The following is a 21375-nucleotide window of genomic DNA, read 5'->3' on the forward strand; positions in this document are numbered from 1 at the left end:
TCTGCACATGAGACTTCTTTCTTGGCCTTGTTCTGTTCTAGAACTCTTTTAAAAATAATTTATTATTTTTTATTTTATGTGCATAAATATTGGTATTCAGTCTGTACGCATGTCTCTATGAAGATGTCTGATTCCCGAGAACTGGAGTTACTGAGTTGTGAGCTGCCAAGTGGGTGCTGGGAATTGAACCCATGTCCTCTGGAAGAGCAGACAGCACTCTTAACCACTGAGCCATCTCTTCAGCCCCCTGTTTTATAACTCTTAAACTTATCTGATACCTCTTTCTATTTCTATGTTGAAAATACTAGATTTATCAATTCCAGGCTCATCATATGGTTGATACTATCAGTTTCATCACCTTTGTTTGCATTTTGTATGTTGAGACAGGATCTCACATAGCTCAGGCTGGCTTTGAATTTTCCAGGTCCCTGAGGGTGAGAGAATGACCTTGAACTGCCCATCTTAACTTCCCCTCCTAAGTGCTGGGATTATAGATGTGTACCATCACACCCAGCTAACTCGACTCATCTTGTAGTATTTAACCCACTGGTGGGGACTATGTTAATTTTCTTATACATACATACATACACACACATAGCACTCTCTTACATACAAGAATATAGAACCTAAAATAAAAGATTACTGTAACAAACATGTAGAATTACTTATTCTTCTTCCTAGGGAAAGGTGGCTATTGTCCAGGGAAGGGCAGCTGACCACGCTTTTAACCAAGCATTCTCTTCATTTTGTTTCTCCTTTCACCCAAAAAGCACACGCTCGGGAAAATCAGTCTGGCAAGCGAGCATTCTGCCTCAGTCCAAATATTAATGGATCTTTCTTCTTTCCACATAATTTTCAGCGTTCTCCATTGTTAACCTAGTTTCTCCTTCCTTCCAAAAATAAATGTGAGCCTTCAAATTGAACTTAGCATTTCTGTAAAAGCTGGAAATATAAATATTCAGTTTTTAACTCAGAATAAAAAAAAAATCTACCTGGCATCTTACTTCTGACCCATTGGTTCCCTGAGAAAAGCCCTTCAATGGCTTGGAGGCCCTAGGAGTTGCCTTTGAGAGGGCCAGCGAGCCAGGCAAGGGCCACGACTGGCCCTGCTAGAAGCCCTCCAAGACCAGGCCTTAGTTTCAGTTTACTGGAACCAGCTGGAGCTGAGAAAGCAGTTCTCTGGGTAAACCACATCACAGGGGCAGCCAATCAGCAGGCAACCCATAGCCTTCTGCTCGCTCAGCAGAGAACTATAGCCTCCTGCTAGCTAAAGGGAGCTTTCCCTTCCCTGCTGCTGCAAAGTTCCTAACCATCAGGGCCGCCCACAGATCAACCCCAAGACGAATTATCTCCTCTCTGGAAACCCCAACCCATCTTAAAAGGGGCCCTGCAAGCCTCTCCAGCTGTCGCTGGTTGCCACCCCAACATGCTGGCAGGTTTTTATTATTATTATTAATAAACGTTTTTGCTGAATGTATACGTGACTGGCGGTCTTTTAAGGAACTTCTCGTGGATCTTAACAGTTTTATTGCGCAGACTCTACACCCATCCATCGGCTGGTGACTGGAGAGTGGTGGATTTGCAAGTGAACTCGCTTCAGGGTCCTCAGGAGGAAGACACACGAAAGCCTTCCCTGATGGAGGAAACGCAAATGTTGAGAAGATAAAAACAGTTTTGGCATGCAGGGATGGGAGATGGGTTTCTATAGGATCTAGTTTGAATTCCAAAACAGGTCAGGACTCTTTCTATTCAGAATTATAGTTCTAAATTATGCAGCCACCCTTGGTTTGGAATCAAGGACTGTGAGAAAGCTCGCTAGCTTTGACCTTGGCTTTGATCCAGGCCCTGACATGCACAGCCGGAGCATCCCTAGAAGAGCATGGAGAAGGGAAATGCATGGAGAAGGAAGGCTTTGCTAGGAGCCCACGATGCCTTCTCTGCTACTTCTTCGTTAGTTTCTTTTACAATCCTTTTTTTTTTTTAGCTTTGCCCACTTTGATGTATTTTTTTTTATTTGTCTTGGAACAGGTCTTATTTACAGAAGCCCTGGCCTGGAACGGGTACATAGACCTGTGCAGATCTGATCTCACAGCAATCCAGCTTCCTCTGCCTCCTGAGCGCTGGGGTTAAAGACATGGATCACCACACCTGGTCTAGCTTGTCTCTTAAGCCAAACAACAAAAACCATTCAGATTCTGAAGCTTGTATATGAACACACTGCTGTTGTTTGCCTCATTTTTCTTCTTGTTATTCAACTGAAAAACACTGTTTGACGTGTGCTGCACGATGATTGGGAATATGAATACACCATGGAATAACTGGAGAGGATTAAGTGACTGTGCCTCGTTGACTGCATTTATCTTTTGTTTTCCCTCTCCCTCTTGCTTCCTCCCCTTTCCATGTTTCTGCTTCTCTCTCTCTCTCTTTCTTTCTCTCTCTCAGAATGAAAAAAAAAAAACAAAACAAAAAAATGAAAATCAAAACCAACATATCAAACAATAGGATAAAAAGTAACAAAGCAAAACAAAATTAAAAAAAAAAACTTGCACACACACTAACCCCAACCAAAACAGCAACAAAAACCATGGAGCCCCTCATTTGATGAGTTCCTTTTGGATGGTAATTGATTATCAGAGTATATAGTTTACAATTTTTTTTTTCTCATCTGGCACCTTGCCTGCTCATGCTGTTGACTGTATCCTTTGCTGCGCAGAGATCTTTTAGCATCATGCAGGCCCATGTTTCTCTCCTAATTTTGTACTTTGGGATGATAACTAATGAAGAGTCTCTGTTCCCAGATGAAGGTCCCATAGTTTTCCCTGCTGTCTTCTTCTAATTGTTTTACAGTTTGGGGCTTATGTTTAAATCTTTGATCCATTCTCATTGGCTTGCAACATAAGATGTTATTGTGATCTCGCTTCATTCTTTCATGTGTGCATATACAGATTTTCCAACACTTTTTATTGAAAACTATCTTTTTTTTTCTATTGTTTATCTTGGCTAGTTTTTGTCATAGATCAAATATGAGGATTAATTCTTGGTTGTCTGCTCTGTTCCATTGATCAATGCATTGCTTTTCATGCCTCATCATGCTTTGTTAATTATATAGCTTCACAGTAAAGTACTTAATGCCTCTAGCTCTGTTCTTTTTGTTCAAGCTTTGGATATCTGTGGTCTTCATGATTTTATATAGCACTAGATATTCTATTTCTGTGAAAAAAGTTACTAGAATTTTGATAGTGAGGATATTGAATACTTAGATTGCTTTGAGTAATATGGATATTTAATAATGTTAATTATCCTCATTTCCAATTAATTGTGTTTTCAATATTTTTCACCATTGCTTCATAGTTTTTTTTTGTTTTTTTTATTGCGAAAAGAAGAAAAAAAAACATAAACAAAAAACAAGTTTCCACCTCCTCCCAGCCTCCCATTTCCCTTCCCCTCCTCCCACAATTCTCCCCCTCCTCCCAACCTTCTCCCCCTCCTCCCACCCTTCTCCCCCTCCCCCCACTCCTCTCCCCCTCCCTCTCCAGTCCACAGAGCAGTCCTGGTTCCCTGCCTTGTGTTAAGTCCTAGGTCCTCCCCCCTCCGTCCATATCTAGGAAGGTGAACATCCAAACTGGCTAGGCTCCCACAAAGCCAGCACATTAAGTAGGATCAAAACCCCCTGCCATTGTCCTTGGTGTCTCATCAGCCCTCATTGTTCGCCATGTTCAGAGAGTCTGGTTTTATCCCATGCTTTTTCGGTCACAGTCCAGCTGGCCTTGGTGAGCTCCCCGTAGATCAGCTCCACTGTCTCAGCGGGTGGATGCACGCCTCGTGGTCCCGAATTCTTTGCTCATGTTCTCCCTCCTTCTGCTCCTCCTTGGGACCTTGGGAGCTCAGTCCAGTGCTCCTGTGTGGGTCTCTGTCTCTATCTCTATCCATCACCAGATGAAGATTCTATGATAATATGCAAGATATTCGTCAGTATTGCTCTAGGATAGGGTCATTTCAGGTTCCCAATCCTCAGCTGCCCAAGGAACTAACTGGGAACCTCATCTTGGGCACTAGGGAGCCCCTCTAGGGTCAAGTCTCTTGCCCACCCTAAAGTGGCTCCCTTAACTAAGAATTGTGGTTCCGTGCTCCCCTATCCACCTTTCCTTTATCCCAATTCTCATGTTTCCCAGGTCCCCCCTCCTTCCCTTCTACCTTTTCTCTCCCCATCTCCCCTTACCCCCATCCCACCCCCCCCAAGATCCCATTTTCTCCCCAGAAATTTGGTCTACTTCCCTTAGCCAAGAGGACAACTATATGTTTTTCCTTGGGTTCACCTTCTTCCTTAGCTTCTTTAGGTTCACCTATTGTAGACTCTGTGGTCCTTATTTATGGCTAGAAACCAATTATGAGTGAGTACATCCCATATTCATCTTTTTGGGTCTGGGACACCTCACTCAGGATAGTGTTTTCTATTTCCATCCATTTGAATGCAAAATTCGAGAAGTCATTGTTTTTTGCCGCAGCGTAGTACTCTAGCGTGTATATATTCCATACTTTCTTCATCCATTCTTCCATTGAAGGGCATCTAGGTTGTTTCCAGGTTCTGGCTATTACAAATAATACTGCTATGAACATAGTTGAACAAATGCTTTTGTCATTTGATAGAGCATCTCGTGGGTATATTCCCAAGAGTGGTATTGCTGGGTCCAGGGGTAAGTTGATCCCGAATTTCCTGAGAAACTGAAACACTGACTTCCACAGTGGTTGCACAAGATTGCATTCCCACCAGCAATGGATGAGGGTACCCGTTCTTCCACAGCCTCTCCAGCAAAGGTTATCCTTGGTGTTTTTGACTTTAGCCATTCTGACAGGTGTAAGATGATATCTCAAAGTTGTTTTGATTTGCATTTCCCTGATTGCTAAGGAAGTTGAGCACGACCTTAAGTGTCTTTTGGCCATTTGAACTTCTTCTGTTGAGAATTCTCTGTTCAGTTCAGTGCCCCATTTTTTAATTGGGTTGATTAGCATTTTAAAGTCTAGTTTCTTGAGTTCTCTATATATTTTGGAGATCAGACCTTTGTCTGTTGCGGGGTTGGTGAAGATCTTCTCCCAGTCAGTAGGTTGCCTTTGTGTCTTAGTGACCATGTCCTTTGCTTTACAGAAGCTTCTCAGTTTAAGTAGGTCCCATTTATTCAATGTTGCCCTTAATGTCTGTGCTTATGGGGTTATACATAGGAAGCGATCTCCTGTGCCCATCTGTTGTAGGGTATTTCCCACTTTCTCTTCTATCAGGTTCAGTGTGTTCGGGCTGATATTGAGGTCTTTAATCCATTTGGACTTGAGTTTTGTGCACGGTGAGAGATATGGGTCTATTTTCATTCTTCTACAGGTTGACATCCAGTTGTGCCAGCACCATTTGTTGAAGATGCTTTCTTTCTTCCATTGTATACTTTTAGCTCCTTTATCGAAAATGAGGTGTTCATAGGTTTGTGGGATAAAATCCGGGTCTTCTATACGATTCCATTGGTCGACTTCTCTGTTTTTATGCCAGTACCACACTGTTTTCATTACTGTAGCTCTGTAATAGAGTTTGAAGTCAGGGATGGTAATGCCTCCAGAAGATCCTTTATTGTATAGGATTGTTTTGGCTATCCTGGGTTTTTTGTTTTTCCATATAAAGTTGATTATTGTCTTCTCCAGATCTGTGAAGAATTTTGATGGGATCTTGATGGGGATTGCATTGAATCTATAAATTGCCTTTGGTAGAATTGCCATTTTTACTATGTTGATCCTCCCAATCCAAGAGCAAGGGAGGTCCATCCATTTTTTGGTATCCTCTTCAATTTCTTTCTTCAATGCCTTAAAGTTCTTGTCAAATAGATCTTTCACTTCCTTGGTTAGATTTACCCCAAGATATTTTATGCTGTTTGTGGCTATCGTGAATGGTGAAGCTTCTCTGATTTCCCTCTCTGCTTCCATATCCTTTGTGTATAAGAGGGCGACTGATTTTTTGGAGTTGATCTTGTATCCTGCCACATTACTAAAGCTGTTTATCAGCTGTATAAGTTCTTTGGTGGAGTTTTGGGGGTCGCTTATGTACACTATCATATCATCTGCAAATAACGAAAGTTTAACTTCTTCCTTTCCAATTCGAATCCCCTTGATCCCATTATGTTGTCTTATTGCTATTGCTAGAACTTCAAGCACTATATTGAAGAGGTATGTTGAGAGTGGACAGCCTTGCCGTGTTCCTGAGTTAAGTGGGATGGCTTTGAGTTTCTCTCCGTTTAATTTGATGTTAGCTGTCGGCTTGCTGTATATAGCTTTTATTATATTTAGGTATGACCCTTGTATCCCTAATCTCTCCAAGACTTTTAACATAAATGGATGTTGAATTTTGTCAAATGCTTTTTCAGCATCTAATGAAATGATCATATGGTTTTTTTCTTTCAGTTTATTTATATGCTGGATTACATTGATAGATTTTCGTATGTTGAACCAGCCCTGCATCTGAGGAATGAAGCCTACTTGATCATAATGGATAATTTTTCGGATGTGTTCTTGGATTCGATTTGCCAGTATTTTGTTGAGGATTTTTGCGTCGATATTCATGAGTGAGATTGGCCTGTAGTTTTCTTTCCTGGTTGAGTCTTTGAGTGGTTTTGGTATCAGAGTAATTGTGGCTTCATAAAAGGAATTTGGTAATGACCCTTCTGTTTCTATATTGTGAAATACATTAAGGAGTATAGGTATTAGGTCTTCTTGGAAGTTCTGGTAGAATTCTGCATTGAAACCATCTGGTCCTGGGCTTTTTTTGGTACCGAGGTTTTTGATAACAGCTTCTAATTCTTCGCGACTTACAGGTCTGTTTAGATTGTTCACCTGGTCCTGGTTTAGTTTTGGTAAATGGTATTTATCTAAAAAAGCGTCCATTTCTTTTACATTTTCCAGTTTTGTGGCATACAGGCTTTTGTAGTAAGATCTAATGACTCTCTGAATTTCCTCTGTGTCTGTGGTTATGTCCCCCTTTTCATTTCTGATCTTATTAATTTGCGTGTTCTCTCTCTTTCGTTTGATTAGTTTGGATAGGGGTTTATCAATCTTGTTGATTTTCTCCAGGAACCAGCTTTTTGTTTCATTGATTCTTTGGATTGTTTTCTGTGTTTCTATTTTGTTGATTTCAGCCCTCAATTTGATTATTTCCAGTCTTCTACTCCTCCTAGGTGAGTCTGCTTCTTTTTTTTCTAGAGCTTTCAAGTGGGCTGTTAAGTCTCCAATATGTGCTTTCTCTGTTTTCTTTAGGTGGGCACTTAGTGCTATGAACTTTCCTCTTAGGACTGCTTTCATAGTGTCCCATAAGTTCGAGTATGTTGTTTCTTTATTTTCATTGAATTCAAGGAAGACTTTAATTTCTTTCTTTATTTCTTCCTTAATCCAGGTATGGTTCAGTAGTTGACTGTTCAGTTTCCATGAGTTTGTAGGCTTTCTGGGGGTAGCATTGTTGTTGAATTCTAACTTTAATCCATGGTGATCTGATAAGACACAGGTGGTTACTAATATTTTTTTGTAACTGTGTAAGTTCGCTTTGTTACCAAGTATGTGGTCAATTTTCGAGAAGGTTCCATGAGCTGCAGAGAAGAAGGTATATTCTTTCCTCTTTGGGTGGAATAATCTATAGATGTCTGTTAAGTCCATTTGCTTCATTACCTCCATTAATTCTCTAATTTCTCTGTTAGGTTTCTGTCTGATTGACCTGTCCATTGGTGAGAGAGGAGTGTTGAAGTCTCCTACTATTAGTGTGTGCGGTTTGATGGCTGCCGTGAGTTTTAGTAATGTTTCTTTTACGTACGTGGCTGCTTTTATATTAGGGGCATAGATATTCAGGATTGAGACTTCTTCCTGATGAATTGTTCCTGTTATGAGTATAAAATGTCCCTCTCCATCTCTTCTGATTGATTTAAGTTTGAAGTCAACTTTGTTAGAAATTAGTATGGCCACACCTGCTTGTTTCTTAGGTCCATTTGCTTGATAAGCCTTTTCCCAGCCCTTTACTCTGAGTAGGTGCCTGTCTTTGTGGTTGAGGTGTGTTTCTTGTAGACAGCAGAACGTTGGATCCTGTTTTCGTATCCAATCTCTTAGCCTGTGCCTTTTTATAGGTGAGTTGAGCCCATTGATATTAAGTGATATTAATGACCAGTGGTTGTTAACTCCGGTCACTTTTTAAGTAGTAGGGTTTGTGTGTTTTCCTTCTTTGATTTACGCTGGTGAAGAGTCTCTAGATGTCTGAGTTATTGTGGTCATTGTTGGACTCCTTGGTTAGTGATTTTCCTTCTATTATTTTCTGTAAGGCTGGATTTGTGTCTACGTATTGTTTAAATTTGTTTTTATCCTGGAAAATTTTGTTTTCTCCATTTATAGTGAATAAAAGTTTGGCTGGATATAGTAGTCTGGGCTTGCATCCGTGGTCTCTTAGTTTTTGGAGAACATCTATCCAGGACCTTCTGGCTTTCATGGTTTCCATAGAGAAGTCAGGTGTAAGTCTGATAGGTTTACCTTTATAAGTAACTTGGCCTTTTTCCTTTGCGGCTCTTAATATTCTTTCTTTATTCTGTATATTTTGTGTTTTGATTATTATATGGCGAGGGGATGTTTTCTTTTGATCCAGCCTATTTGGTGTTGCTTCATAGTTTTTAATTACAGATATTTTTAAGTATTTTTGTAGCTGCTGTATATTGTTTTTAGTATATTGATTTTAGTTCTAGATAGTATCCTGGTTTACTTTCTATTGTTGTGATAAAACACCATGACCAAAAGTTACTAGGTGTGTTGGCAACTTTTGCGTCAAGTTGACACAAGCTGGAGTCATCCGAAAGGAGGAAACCTCAGTGAGAAAATGAGTCCTTAAGATCCAGCTATAGGACATTTTCTTGATTAGTGGTTGATGCAGGAGGACTCAACCCATAATGGGTGGTGCTATCCTTGGGCTAGTGTGGGCCTGGGTTCTATAGGCTGAGTAAGCTATGACGAGCAAGTCAATAAGGAGCACCCCTCCATGGTCTCTGCAGCAGCTCCTGCCTCCAGGTTCCTGCACTATTGGAGTCTGGTCCTGACTTCCTTCAGTGATAGATTATGAAATGGAAGTGGAAGTCAAATAAACCCTTTCTTCCCCAACTTGCTTTTGGTCACGGTGTTTCATCATAGTGATAGTTACCCTCACTAGAAACACTGTGGAGGAGAGGGCTTATTTGACTTTCACATCCCAGTCACTCACCATCATGAAGGGAAGTCACAGGCACTCAAGGCCAAACCTAGAGGAGAGAATGAAGTAGAAACAATGGAACAAGGCCGCTTACTGGCTTGTTCCCCTACTTTCTTATACAATCCAGGCCCATCTACTTGGGGTTGTACCACCCAAAGTGGGTTGGGCTGTCCCACATTAACTGTTGTTCCAGAAACAGTCTTCCACAGACTTGCTCACAGCCCAATGTGATGGAAGCGTTTCCTCAGTTATGGTTCCTCTTCCCAGATGACCCTAGCTTGGGAGAAGTCGCCCAGACAGCCTGCTGGAAATATTTGCCAGTGTACTGACTTTTTGAATATCCTCACCTCTACTTAATTCACGGTCTGGTTCTAACAGATTTTGAGTTGTGTTACGAGTCTTATGAATATAACAATCTATCCTCCACAAACAGAGACAATTTATGCTCTTTGTTTCCACATGGACACTTTCTTTTTTTTGACCTTTTCTATTTCCTTCTCTTCACTGATTGCTCCACTACTATGTTACATAGAACTGACAGTGGGTATCCTTAGCACAATTTATTAAGAGTTTTAAATCATTAAATGATGTCGAATGTTGTCTAATGCCATTTCCACATTTCTTCCCTTAATCACAGTGTTAGCCCTTTGTTATATAAATGTGATACACTATGCCACATTCATAAGGAAAAAAATTTGCTTGATCATAGTAAATAACCATTTGGGTGTGTTGCTGTATTCGGGTGTGCTAGTATTTTGTTGAGGTCTCTACATCGGAGTTTAAGAACATCGGCCTGTGAATCTCCTTTCGCTGCTCTCTCTTTGGTATTGGCATAGGAATGATTTCCCAGAAGCGTTCAGAAGTTTCCGCTCTTTTGGATTCCTTTAAAAGACTCTGAGAAGAATTGGCACTATCTATTTACACGCTTGGCAGACTCCAATAGGAGCTCATTCGGCTGTAAACATGGCATGGAATACCGTCACGTTTCTCCTGAAACCTCTCCTGGGACCCACGGGCTGCTTACAAGAATGTTGCTTCATTTCAATATGTCTGTGAATAATCTTGTGTTATTCACTCCTGGTTTTATACTTCTCTAGTTGGGAAAGGCCCTCAGTCTGGGGGGGGGGAGGGGTTCTAATTATTTTTTTTAATTATAGGTTTAATTTAAATTTGTAATAAAATATTTATTTTCCCTCTTTTTTCTTTCTTTTTTAATTGTTTTTATTGAGCTATACATTTTTTTCCTGCTCTCCTTCCTTCCTTCCATCTCCTGTTCTAGCTTCCCTCTGCACCCACCCCCCATGCTTCCAATTTACCCAGGAGATCTTGTCTTTCTCTCTTTCCTAAGTGGATTCATGTATGTCTCTCTTAGGGTCCTTTTTGTTGTAGACTGTAGGCTGGTTATCCTTTGCTTTAGGTCTTTAAATCCGCTTCTGAGTGAGTACATACTATATTTATCATTCTGCGTCTGGGTTACCTTACTCAGTATGTTTTTTTTTTTCTAGTTTCGTCCATTTACTTGTCTATTTCAAGATGTCATTATTTTTTTTTACTGCTAAGTAGTATTCCATTGTGTAAATGTACCACATTTTCCTTATCCATTGTTTGGTTGAGGAGCATCTAGGTTGTTTCCAGATTCTGGTTATTACGAATAATGCTGCTACGAACAATAGTTGAGCACCTGTCCTTGTGGTATGATTGAGCATCCTTTGAGTATATGCCCAAAAGTGGTATTTCTGGGTCTTGAGGTATATCTATTCCTAATTTTCTGAGAAATTGTCATACTGATTTGCCAAGTGACTGGACAAATTTGTACTCCAACCAGCCTGTGGGGCTCGCCCAACATGCCTGGCTCACCCTCTCCCCTCAGTATAATTTTAATCTTAAATTCCTAGGGAATATTTTCTGTTCTGTTCAATTGAGAAAAACGTATATTCTAATGCTACTGGTTAGGTTCACATGGTATAAAGTGTGGTTCTAAGCCCATGTATCCTCGCTGATTTTGTCTGGATGATCTGTCTACTGCTGTGGAATTTACACCGTGTGGCTAGATGTTGCTGGGATGGTTTCATAAAGAAGCTGACTGGTCAATAGCTGAACAGGATAAGGTTACGCAGGACAGTCAGACTATGAGAACAGTGGGAGAAGGAAGGGTGGACTCTGGAGTCACGAGCCAGATAGAGAGTGAGTGAGACACACCAAATGGGATAGAGGTAAGAGCAATGAGCCTTGGAGCAGCACATAGATTAATAGAAATGGATTAAGTAGTCTTTCATTTAATAACAAGCCTGAGCTATTGATCGAGCATTAATAAGTAACCTTAAGTCTCCGTTTGGTTATTTGGGAGCAGGCGGTCAGGACACGAAAACCCTGCCTACAACCTACCACTGTGGGTGTTGTCCGTGGTCTCTACTGCATTGCACCTCCCTCCAGATCTGTCAATCATGGATGCTAAAGCTGATGGAGTCCTGAATATTTATAAAGTTTATCTTTCTGTAAAATTGATCTGTTTATCACTAATACCCTTCGACGTCTTTTAAAGTTTGTTTTTGTGGAGCTGGGGACCAACCCGAGTCTTGCACATGCTAGACACATTCTCTACCAGGAAGTCCTACCCTTGGCTCTGGTTTTATGGGTTTGACTGAAACTCTGTTTTATCTAAGACTGGCCAATGTGAAATTGTTACTGCATTCCTTTCCCCATATGCACTAAGGGGATTTTTGAATTTTTTTTTTTGATTTGTTTGAACTCTATAGCTCCTTTTTTCTCTACCATGAGCATTCTCCCCAAATCTCTACCTCAAATCCTGACCATCATGCAAAGCACCACTCTGGGATGATCTTGTTTTCTTCATCCATGATGTCTTACTCTATTTACTTAACAACAATTTCAACATTTTGCAAAATCAATTATATTTGAACGCATGAATGAGTGACAGTCAAAGTGCCGTCTCTAGATTTACCACACATTCTTGACAATGGCCAAGCAAGATGTAAGGTTCTGGTGCCAGCCTCTTCTGGGTTTGGCTGGGGGTGAGGGGAGCCCTCAGAAGTACAGCATGGGGGAGAGACTTCCTGCTCCGCCCGGGTCCTGCGCTGCCTATGTCCCTTCCCTTTCACAGGTGTTTGCCTTTTATCTTGACAGGAAGATACCACTTCCTGCTTCTTCCCTTTGTCTTTGTAGCATCACCCCTGAGAATCTCTTGAATATGTAATTCTACCCAAACACCTGCTGTTTAGAAAATCTTAGAGGATACATTGCTTTTATAGCGTTTTCTGCTTTGTGCCTTATTGTGAAGGCATAAATGTCTCATGCTCATTTATAATTTCCCAGGCATAGAGGCTGGCTTATAGATTCCTCAGCACAGGGTCTGGGCAACAGTCAATGTAATAGTCTCCAAATACCTAGTACAGTGCTGTGCACATGCTCAGTTTCCAAAGCAGTTTGTTAAATGAATAATAATGATAAACAATAGGCTTAGATACTTAATGTCAAGTCTAAGAAACACCTTTATATCTCTATATTAGTTGCAAAATACAATAATTCTGGCAAATCGGCTAAGTCAATAGGAGAAGCCAACCTCACAGAGAGCGGTGACTCACTGGGCTGGTTATATATCGTTTGCTTAGATAGCATCCCCTGATTGTCTCAGAGCACCCAGCAGTCTCACAGATTCATTAGAACAATGCCTAAAGTTACCACCTAGCTCTCTAGGGGGAACCATCCTGAGTGACTTACACAGATCATTCCATGTGAACTGCACAATGCCCTTGCTGGTAGATAGAATTACTTTCCCATTTCATAGAAATGGAAATGCCCAAGGTTATACATCTTCAAAGTTGGCAGTGCCAGAATTTGGCCATGCTCTAAACCTCGAGGCTATTCTAAAGCCACCCTGTCTGCCGAAGAATAATGAAGGTCAGTCATGTATAAGGCTTAGATGTCTGTGCTAATAAGAAGATCCTTTATACTAGAGCCCCAAGGAATGGTTATTTAAAGGCAGCTGATGGAAGAATGCGGTTCATGCACCAATGTTGTTCGATCTGACACTTTATAATAATAAAGAAGCTCTACACTTGGCATGCTTGGGTCAGCGGTACTGGTCCCATGTGGCTCTGAGCTTAATTGCAATTTAAGTAGTTATGTAGGGTTAGTGGCTTTTATATTGGTCAACATGATTCTAATTTCTTCTCCGATCTGACCATTTCCTCTCAAACTTGATCCATTTCTCTGGCGTGCAATTGAGTGTTTTGCTGTTGTTGTTGTGGTTGTTGGGGTTTGTTGTTGTTTGGGTGGTTGGTGTTGTTATTGTTTGTTTTTATTTTAAAGTTGAAGCTAATGAACCTGTTGCCCAGCCAAATCATGCTATGCAAATTTTGTGTGTCCAATCCAGTCATCAACTCAATGACATTCTCACTCAGAGAAACAAAGTTATAGATGATAGTTCTTATAGAAGAGACTGTTTTCTGAGGCCAGAGGATGGCTGGAGAGCTCTCATATGGTCTAAGCTTTGACAGTGCCATCACCTTCCCTGATCTGATGTTTTGAAAGGAGTAAGAGGCAAGAGAACCACAGAGGCACAAAATTCTCATTCTGAAAGCTAATGGCTGATTGAGGTTTTGATTCAAATAGCATTCACAAAAGTCTTCACATCAGACCAGCAAACAAGTTCTCACAAAGAAGACAATGAAGACTATATCCCCCATTGAAGAAAAAGAAAAAGATTACACATCTGTACCTGTTCAGAGGCTTTTTTGTTTGTCCCTCCCTTTACCAGCTCTGTGTCTGCATCATCGGGGTTAAGTTTCTCAATAGAACCATATTCATGAATTGCATCTGCTGACAACGATGGGCTCTGAGGGACCTGGTAAGTTGGAGGGTCTTCGGCAGTGTCTCTGAGCGGGGCTTCAGGGATACTGCACAGGTGGACGAGAAAGCACAAAGTGAGCACCAGGCCAGAGAAGAAGAACATGACCTGGAACTCGGTGCCCAGCAGCCTTCCCAGTTCCAGATGCATCCAGTCTATGGCACCCAAAAGGTAGCCAAGGGCGCCACCAAAACCTGGAAAGCAAAGGAAAGAGCGAGAGATGAGTTGCTATAGTCAGCTAATCACGCTGGTTTCCCACCATGCACAGGCCCTCCTCTTCTGGGGAAAAACTTCTTGAGGAGACCAGAGACAGCCTGGTAATTATGAAGAGACAATGTAGCAAGAAGCTAAGACATCTGTGGTGGAGTAGTTTGGGTTTAAGCCCCAGCTCTGGTGTTTACTTGCTGTGACCATGGTCTTGCTCATCAGTTTTGCACCAATAACTGAAGGTCATGATTTGAAAATGAGGGGTGCTCGGCACAGCACCAGATATACAGCAGGTGCTTGGTAAATTAACCACTACAGATACCATAGACCTGAAGTACCATGCTTAGCTACTCTGGGTCCCTTTAGATAACAAACTCTCCCATAGGGGGCACACAAGTGTGACATACAAGGCACCAGATATACCATTCAAAGATGTCTATTTATAAAACATGAGACTCAAAACAAGAATGCAGAATTTCACCTTATTTAAAGACACTATTCTTACTACATTCTATCTATTACTCAAATGGCAATGTGTGAACTTCCAGACTCAAGTATCTCCAACTCTGTAGAGGTCCTCCATGCAGATACTGGCTTTGGTATCACACATAAAATTCTGGTGTGGACAAATGCGCGCGCGTGTGTGTGTGGACTGCAACGATAATAAGCATCTCGATTGTATTTTATCTTTCTGTTAGGATACAAGGAATGCCAGGTGTGGAGAGTTAGCAGCTCAGAGCTTATCCTACCATCACTGAAGAAGAGCAGATGGCCTGGGGGAAGCTGAGCATCTGTGTCCGTGTTCTGAGGGAGCCTTGTACGGGGAGTGGCAGATGATTCAGTGGTGCCTGTTCAACCTGACCACTAGGATGTGGTGGGGCAGTGAGCACCCTCATAAATGCGGCTGGGGCAGATGTCGCTCAACCTAAGTGCTTCCCCTCCCACACCTTTGCTTTCTATACCACTAACGCGTGGATGCAACCTCTGAGGAAAGAAATGGAAACCATTCCAATCTGATTGAAGCCACGTTCCCCTGTCCTGTGGCAAGGCCCTTATTGTAGAAGCAACTGAACTGTTGGCCTTTGCAGATTCACAACCATTTTAGACATAAGTTTTCATCCAATGTCACCCTTTGCTGGATGATATCTATACCGCAGGCTAGAAAATTTTCAGCAAACCATTGTCAAAATCACAATGTTCTTATTCAACCAAATAAATTCTGATAGCGTGCCAACTGCATTTGCCCAAAATTGCGCATTCTCTGAGATCAGAATTTTTTTCACACTGGAAGTTTCTAATTTTTGCTAACGTGCCTAATACAATAATGGTTCATGTAAAAAACATCGACTGTAATTACCTCACCATTTTTCTAGAAATGAATTTCTCAGTTTCAGCACAGAAAATGGCTCACCAGCCTAGTTCAGAAACTTCCCATTTTCTGATTGGACTCATAAAATCTGACTTCTGTTTCTTTTCGTGACTAAGGATTAGAAATGAGTATATTTTCATCTCGTTAATTGATCTGGTTCTTGAGCCATTTGTCACTACCTACAATTAATTTTTCAAGTCTACAGAACTGATATTTATAACTCGTGTTTAGGTATCAACGGGGTGAAGTCCTTTGAAAAATGCACTAGCGCCATCTAGTGGCGACTAAGAAGAACGGAGTACAGATGTTAGAATGCTCTGAGGGGGAAACCCTTTTGAACCACGCTGCAAATCTCAGCCTAATTCCCTCTTGCTCCAGCAGCGGCTGTGGTGAGTTTTACAAAGCCAAGCAGGTGCATCTGGACCTCCCTTCACCTCAGGGAACCACACACATCTTGGAACAACCTTGGGTTAGTGGAGTGATTCTTCCATCCTTCATCCTCCGAAATAAAGAGTTCTGAGATACACTTTACAAGGCTTGTCAGGGCGCATGGAGAGATGGAAGGTAGAAGCCAACTCCATAATGCCTGGTCGGCATATTCAATAACAAGTCCCTCCTTCCCTATGGAATTAATTCCCAGATAAACTGTGTGTCCATATTCCCAGGTCTCAACTTGTACCGTAATCCAAATGAAAACAGACACCACATCTTCAGTTAGGTGTTGGCTTTTACCCCTCCCCAACACCCAGTCAGGTGGCTTGGGTTAGTCACTTTAACTCCCAACAACAAACACAACCATTGTGAAAACTGAGGATGTTAAAATAGAATATTCATCACACCAACAGTTTCTGAGGCCCTTCCATATTCTATGCACTGTTGAAAGCACTGGTCATAAAGCAATGAAAAGACAGTTCCTGCCGGTGGGGGATGAGGAAGCAAACAAAGAAACCACAAATGAATGAATGAATACTAAGAAATCACATGTGAGCATAGGATCTGGAAGGAGAACAAGGAGGCAAAGAGGGCTGTTGGTATCAAGGGGCATTGTGCTAAGTGGCAAAGCTCTCCCAGGGACATCGTGTTAAGTGACAAAGGCAAGCAGGAAAGTATACATAGTGGGTGGAAGCAGAAAGAGCTTGAGCACATAGAAGAAGAGCATAGAGGCACAGCACAGAGGCAGAACACAGAGGCACAGCACATAGGCACAGCACAGAGGCACAGAACAGGGACAGAACACAGAGGCACAGCACAGAGGCAGAACACAGAGGCACAGCACAGAGGCAGAACACAGGGGCACAGCACAGGGGCAGAACACAGAGGCACAGCACAGAGGCACAGCACAGAGGCACAGCACAGGGGCACAGCACAGAGGCAGAGCACAGGGGCACAGCACAGAGGCACAGCACAGAGGCACAGCACAGGGGCACAGCACAGAGGCAGAGCACAGGGGCACAGCACAGAGGCACAGCATAGAGGCACAGCACAGAGGCACAGCACAGAGGCACAGCACAGGGGCACAGCACAGAGGCACAGCATAGAGGCACAGCACAGAGGCACAGCACAGAGGCACAGCACAGGGGCACAGCACAGAGGCACAGCACAGAGGCACAGCACAGAGGCACAGCACAGAGGCACAGCACAGGGGCACAGCACAGAGGCACAGCACAGGGACAGAACACAGAGGCACAGCACAGGGACAGAACACAGAGGCACAGCACAGAGGTAGAACATAGAAGAGTAGTCAGTTCACGGAAGCAACAACGCTGAAAGGGGCAAGAATGGTGATGGCCCTGACTGCTGTGCACTGTACACAGGCATTGACGACATTATCACACCGAACCCTGTAAATAGAGATGGCACGTGCTGAGTTTGAAACTAAGCTAATTAAAGCGAGGTGGGGGGATGTCTATAGTTTCCACGCTGGCTGTGTCTCTGCCAGGGTGCCGGAGGAAGATGTGACAGTCCCCCACAGGCACGAACTTCAAAAGCAATCCAGTTGATGAAACAAAACCACTCATCCCACAATTATTCACGAGTGAGAAAAAGTGAAGATAGCCCAAACATGAAAGACAGTTCTTCAAAAAGAAAGAAAGAAAGACAGTTCTTCCAAACCAAATCAAAAGTTTGTTTAAACGGGGCTCTATCTGAAATTTATTTTTAGCTCTCCTCTTGGTCTTTTATTTTCTAAGCAGAGCATCTTATTTTTACATGTTAGTATTTTGTGCCCACTTTGAAGTACTTTTTTGAAGTTAGGAGAAGCCAAGCCCACTGAGTTCTTTCCTTTTCTTCTGCAGGAATACACAGGGTCAGTTTCTCCTTCACATTCATTCCTTTACAAATACGACTTTTTCAGACGGGAGCATAGAGAAGCCAAGTGAGCAACAGCTCTGGCCTTCAATCCTGGGCACGTCTCTTTATTCTGTGCATGGGTCCTTTTGCCAGTTTGTTTGCAACTAACATCATAGGCTCACAGGCTTGGGGACAGGGGACACAAAGTTCAGACCTCCTGAGCCAGCACTGTTGCAAAGGGGAGGCAGGGTTTCCCAGCCTGCTAGCTGCGAGTTTGCCACCCACAGATAGATCTCACTGCCCAGAACAGCACAGTCTGCAATTCAATTTAGCACAGATACACTGGGTTAGGAACTCTCAACACAAAGCCACTTTCTCCCACTAAGCATGGGTTTAGTGGCTCACTGGGCTGATCTCCACAGTGACTGGTGTGCATGCGGAGAGGCTGAAAGTTTGTCCACCAAACCCATCACAGCTCCTGCTGAGCCGGGGCCGGAGAGATGATGGCTACTTTCTAGTGGAAGAGACAAAAGGCCAAATAAAATAGCTTTCTAGGGGACAGTAGATAAACTCCTCTAACATATCCCCCCACATTCACATACTCACGCATACACGCACGTACGCACATATGCGTGCACACACACTGTGTGTGCCGGCTTACACACGCAGAACAAGGAATGCTGCATTTTACGAATCGCCCAGCTGTCGGAGGAGCTTGATCCTGCTCTTCTCTCGAGGAATGGACTTGCTAGAAGCTAGCCACACACAGTGACCTCCCACAGGCCCTGGAGACACTGACTGACATCTACAGCTTGGTGCTTACCATGAGACCAAACAAAGAAAGACCTAGAAATCAGATGTTTCATAAGTACAGTTAGGTCTATATTTTTTAACTATTGAATTTCTTCTCTTTGGTAAAATATGCCCTTTCTTCTGTGGTGATGGATCCCAGTTTGCTCCAGGGAAGTAAGTGCCACTGTCCCTAAAAATTAAAAGCTAAGCAAACCTTCACTTTTTAACTTCAAGTGCCTAGTAAATGATCTAATTGTGCTCAGTGAGAAACAATAAATGTCTGGGGGAGTAGAAAGCTCTTGCTTTCCTCGTTTAAACAGATGATACAGGTTCTTTCCCCAGCTTCCTCTCTGCCTCTGCTCTCCATTCCTCCTGTCTAGAGACAAACATGATGGCACTATAGCAATCATCCCGTATCCAAGAGTAACCAATGAAAGTTCAGTTGGTGCTGATGTGGACAACTGACCAAAAGCCACCATGTATTCACTCCCGGGCTTCTTGTTATTTTTTTTTTAAAAAAGTACACCAATACAGGCATTTAAGCGACTGTTGTGTGAACATTGTTAAGATCAAGTCCTTCCCTAAATGATGCGTTCCTTGAACACCTGCCACGAGAGGGTGGGAGGCATCAGTAAAGCACAGTGACTCCAGCAGGACTGGAAGTGGCTCACTCATCTGCACAGAAGGCTGATAGCTCTGCTACATCTTCCTCACCTTCTTGCTCATTAACACACACTTCTTCTGTGAATAGTTCCTTCTTTGGCAAAATGCGTGGTATTACTGGGGTGACTAGAAATGTCCTAAAAATAGGAGATAAAACAATACCAAAGGCCATGAGGATTATATGAAAATCTCCCGTTGAGGACAGCCTGGTCTTTTAAACTTAGAAGCACTGGATTGTTTCCTCACAGGTGGACCCAACTTTCCCTTGTCACCCACTGCTCCCCCACCAGAACCAGGGGCTGCGGGTACTTTAGGAGACTTTAAAAGAAGCATCCAGCATCCTGTGGAAGGACCTGAGACCTGCTGGAATGAGACCTAGTAGTCGTGGTCTTTAGACCACGAGAATAAAAATGTAGGACATTAAAAACAAATCTCTTTATAAAGAACTTTTGTGCTCTTATGGTTATTCAAAAAAAGAGAATATCTCCAGTATGCTGAAAAGGACAATGAAAGGGATTGGGGGAGGGAGCAAGAAAAACGGGTACGCTCAGTCAATATGCCATCTGTTCTTAGAAGGGGAGCTGAGCTCAGGGTCAACGGCCACTGTATGGCCTAGAGTGCACCTGTTCTCACATTCATGCCCTGACATCCTAAACCCTAGTGTGACTGTGTTTGCATGGGGTCTTTAAGAGGTGCTCACAGTTAAATGAGACTTGGAGTCACCCTAGTCTAGCAGACTGATTTTCCTGTATAAGAAACACCCCTGGGGGTAGTGAGAGTGAGGTGGGAGGAACCTGAACAGCAGCGAGGTCACCTGAGGACTCAAGAAGACGGATGTCTGCAAGCCAGGAAGAGGCTTTGGCAGAACCCACCTCCGCAGACATGACCTTAGATGGCAGCCTCTATAAAACTGAGGATAGCCTTCCTGCTGTTCAAGCCACTCAGGCAGCAGTCCTGGGGCACAGCAGTCAGGCTGACCAGAGAACCCCCGGGGTGCTGCACTGAAGGATGAATGCTGAACTTCAGCCCGTCTCTCCACACTGGAGACAGCCACCAGATCCCCTGTGTATCCACTCGATAAACTCTGTGTTTTGATTATTTTCTGGATAAAAAAATCAATCAGATATTAAGTCTAATTGCAATTTAGAAGAGAGGAAGAGGTGGGAATTCCAGACCATTTTTGATTTCTAAAAAGATTTTCTGAGAGCCAAGACCTTGAACCCAGAGAAGAAAAGAGAGAGGGCCTGGGAGGAGTTGGGGGAAGGAAATAAATATGACCAAAATATATTGTTTGAAATTCTCAAAGAATACATAAAGGCATTATTAAAATAAAAAACGAAGAATTTTTTTTGAGCATTGGCAATTTGACTGCTGATGGCCAAAGAGCCCGGGGAAGTGTAAATGAAACAGACTTGATGTCTGTGCTGGAAACATGCTGAGAATTATTCAGGGCACAGAGAATATGGAGGGGCCCATAAGACATAAAGCTAGAGGTGCAGAATGAAAATAGCATGTGGGCTCGGTGGCGGGGTAGGGGGGGATGACTTAGCTAAGAGTGCCTGTGGCTCTTAACAACAAAGGAAAAATTTGATGGGATCAGACATCCAGGTGAGAGAGTGAGGATGCTGCGCAATAGAAGGAAAGATGAGGCAGGAGTTTTCCCAAACTCCAGCTGTGTTCTGCAGCATTTAGACCTCCAGAGGCATGGAGGTCAGGCGCCACTGACACACAGGACTGCACCTCTGGCCTTGCACCTTCACCCAGTGTGGCAGGAACAGCTGACTGGACTGGGGCCGCCTCACCCCTTCATAGATTCACTACTCAAATATTTGCCAAAACAACAAAACTAGACTTCAAGGATTCCACATGCAGGAACTAGTCTTGGCTCTGGAGGTAGGACCCTACATGGCCAGGGAAGGAGACAGGGTGCTTTAAAAATTAACGTGC

The 21375-nt window shown here is 42.8% G+C and overlaps 1 protein-coding gene across 1 annotated transcript in view; it reads right to left on the reverse strand.

The window, feature by feature from the left end:
- Positions 1 to 21375, reverse strand: part of Slc45a2 (solute carrier family 45 member 2) — a 32377-nt gene that overhangs the window by 7784 nt on the left and 3218 nt on the right. The window contains exon 3 of the mRNA XM_041631325.1: positions 13980 to 14302. Within this exon, the coding sequence (XP_041487259.1) occupies positions 13980 to 14302 (323 nt within the window). The remainder of the gene's footprint in view (positions 1 to 13979; positions 14303 to 21375) is intronic.

The sequence above is a fragment of the Microtus oregoni genome, unplaced genomic scaffold, assembly GCF_018167655.1.
Source record: "Microtus oregoni isolate MIOR12 unplaced genomic scaffold, Mior012 000036F_ref0000092, whole genome shotgun sequence".
Taxonomy (NCBI): domain Eukaryota; kingdom Metazoa; phylum Chordata; class Mammalia; order Rodentia; family Cricetidae; genus Microtus; species Microtus oregoni.